We start from the raw sequence: 2,292 nt of genomic DNA, 5'->3' as shown, positions 1-2,292 counted from the left end.
AGGTAGAATGATTGCATGACTTCTTTAATTTGTTTCTTTGTCAACCACCAACCAACCCTATGCAAAAAAAAATACAAAATTAATACAACTATATATTAAAGTGATAGAGAAACTTCTTGGTGTCCATACTCAACCCTACCCAAAAGTTCTTCCAATTTAAAATTATTTAATGAATGTTCCCAGATGGTAATTATCACTACCTTTTACTCTTTTCTTGTTTTCTTATTGATTTTTCTTATATTGACTAGTGAAAATTGTAAGTCTTTAGCTTAATTAATTTGACCCACGTGTTGCTACCAAGATCCATATATATATAGAGCAATAACTTTGTCAGAACTGATCAAGTTAGCTAAAATTAATCATCAGATTAATAAAATTAGATCTTCAGATTAGATTCAGAAGAGGATAAAAATGATAACATATCTTCAATTTGAGAAGATGCTATTGAAGAAAGGTGCTTGGAGCTCTGAAGAAGATGACAAATTGATTGCTTATATTAACAAATATGGCATTTGGAATTGGAATGAGATGCCTAAAGCTGCTGGTGAGGATTTTATTTACTTTTTCTAAAACCTCCTTAGTTTTAATATATATTGAGAAAATTAAATACATACACAATCAGCGGCGGAGGGAGGGGGTGCACGGGTCTGTATAAATGGTTTCAGATGATTTTTCGCTCGGGAAGAGAGTCAGAGGATGCTGCAATTGCACTCCAGACTCTTTTTTCTGACGGACTATAGACAGAGACGGAGACAGAAAGGTTTGGGGTGCCGGAGCACCCCAACCTTCTGAGGGGTGGTTTAGCCCCTTCTCTTTTTGTTGGAGGAAGAGAGACATATTAATGACACAACACAGATGTTTGGAGTGCTCTCTCGTGATCCACTTTTCTGGTTCCATTAGTGGTTTTAAAAGAGGCTTAAGCACTTTTTAACGGCGGGAAAGCCAAATTTTTTATGGAAATTGTATAAGAAGCTTTCATTTTTTCTGCAAAAGCATAAAAAAAAAATCAATTAAGCATCCATAGATTATCGGAGAGTACTTCAAACATTTTCAATTAATGAATTCTGAATCCTTTTTTTTTGTGTTGCGGTGAATTTTCAGGTTTGCTAAGGACCGGAAAGAGTTGCAGACTTCGATGGATGAACTACTTGAGACCAAATATAAAGCATGGAAACTTCACTAAAGAAGAAGATGAGACTATTATCACTCTTAAACAAATGTTAGGAAACAGGTAATTCTTAAACTCATCAAAGAAAATGGATTAGTTCATTAATTGGATGATAATCAAGGTTTAATTAAGTGATTTTGTGTTAATTTCAGATGGTCTGCAATAGCAGCTAAATTACCTGGAAGAACAGATAACGAAATCAAGAATCACTGGCACTCTCACTTGAATAAACTTGTAAAGAAAAACAATCATGTCAGTGTCGAAAAACCCAAAATTCAAGTCCAGAAAACATCTGAACATGAAATATTGAATTCTGAAAATCACAGCTTTTTGACTTCGTCATCATCAGAAAATTATTACTCGGGCATAGATGAAAATATGTTTCCAGCTGAACTGAAAGTCGAAGATCTGGATCTTCTACCGGAGGAGATGAATGATCAGGAATTGGATGTAAATGATTATGAGATGATTATGGAAGATCAGCATCAGGATCAGGATAGTAATTTATCACAATTAACAGGAGAATTACAGACATTTCCAATGGAATTCTTTCAAGGTTCTGATTACAGTTCATCTTCTTCGTCATCACAGGACGAAATGATTGATTATACTACTAATTTCTGGTATGATCATGATCATCAAAGCTTAAAGGAGGAAATTGTATTTTTTGCAGATGATTATTTATGGCAGTAACTATTTTCTGAGAGATAAAATTAATACTTGAGATTATTAGATAAGTATTTTTTTTCCCAAGATTGGGATGCTAATTTCAAAGGTTGGCATAGTTTTTTTTGTTTGTCGTTGATGTTAGCCATTTGCTGTCTTTTAATCTTAATCGAGCATTCTTATTCTAATGTTTGGATTAAAAGAAATACAAAAAAGAATTAAATAAGCACTTACTATTGTATGAGAAATATGTTTTCTTTTATTTGTTGAGAATTAACTTCTATATTAAATGAGTAAAGAGGAAATAAATATTTGGAGGTAAACCTCTATTATATAAAGCATAATGAAATTGATGGAAATGATATTCTTACTAAATTTAATATTGTATTGGGTTATTTAAATTATGTTTGGTTGCGAGAGAGAAATTGACCATTTTTTTAAAGATAAAACTGTAAAAA

At 32.4% G+C, this 2,292-nt stretch overlaps 1 protein-coding gene across 1 annotated transcript; it reads left to right on the top strand.

Annotated features, from left to right (window-relative positions):
- Positions 1 to 337: 337 nt before the first annotated feature.
- Positions 338 to 2,082, top strand: LOC136231979 (transcription factor MYB13-like). Its single transcript, XM_066021016.1, has 3 exons — positions 338 to 544; positions 1,102 to 1,231; positions 1,321 to 2,082. The coding sequence occupies exons 1-3, from the start codon at positions 412 to 414 to the stop codon at positions 1,859 to 1,861; spliced, it is 804 nt and encodes a 267-aa protein (XP_065877088.1). The 5' UTR covers positions 338 to 411; the 3' UTR covers positions 1,862 to 2,082.
- The last annotated feature ends 210 nt before the right edge of the window (positions 2,083 to 2,292 follow it).

Source organism: Euphorbia lathyris, chromosome 6, assembly GCF_963576675.1.
Source record: "Euphorbia lathyris chromosome 6, ddEupLath1.1, whole genome shotgun sequence".
Lineage (NCBI taxonomy): Eukaryota > Viridiplantae > Streptophyta > Magnoliopsida > Malpighiales > Euphorbiaceae > Euphorbia > Euphorbia lathyris.
This window is presented reverse-complemented; position numbering and strand designations above follow the sequence as displayed.

Coding starts and splice junctions, on each gene's coding strand:
- LOC136231979 (XM_066021016.1), top strand. CDS start 412: ATGATAACATATCTTCAATTTGAGAAGATGCTATTGAAGAAAGGTGCT. Junction 545..1,101: donor TGAGATGCCTAAAGCTGCTG/GTGAGGATTTTA, acceptor GTGAATTTTCAG/GTTTGCTAAGGACCGGAAAG. Junction 1,232..1,320: donor AAACAAATGTTAGGAAACAG/GTAATTCTTAAA, acceptor TGTTAATTTCAG/ATGGTCTGCAATAGCAGCTA.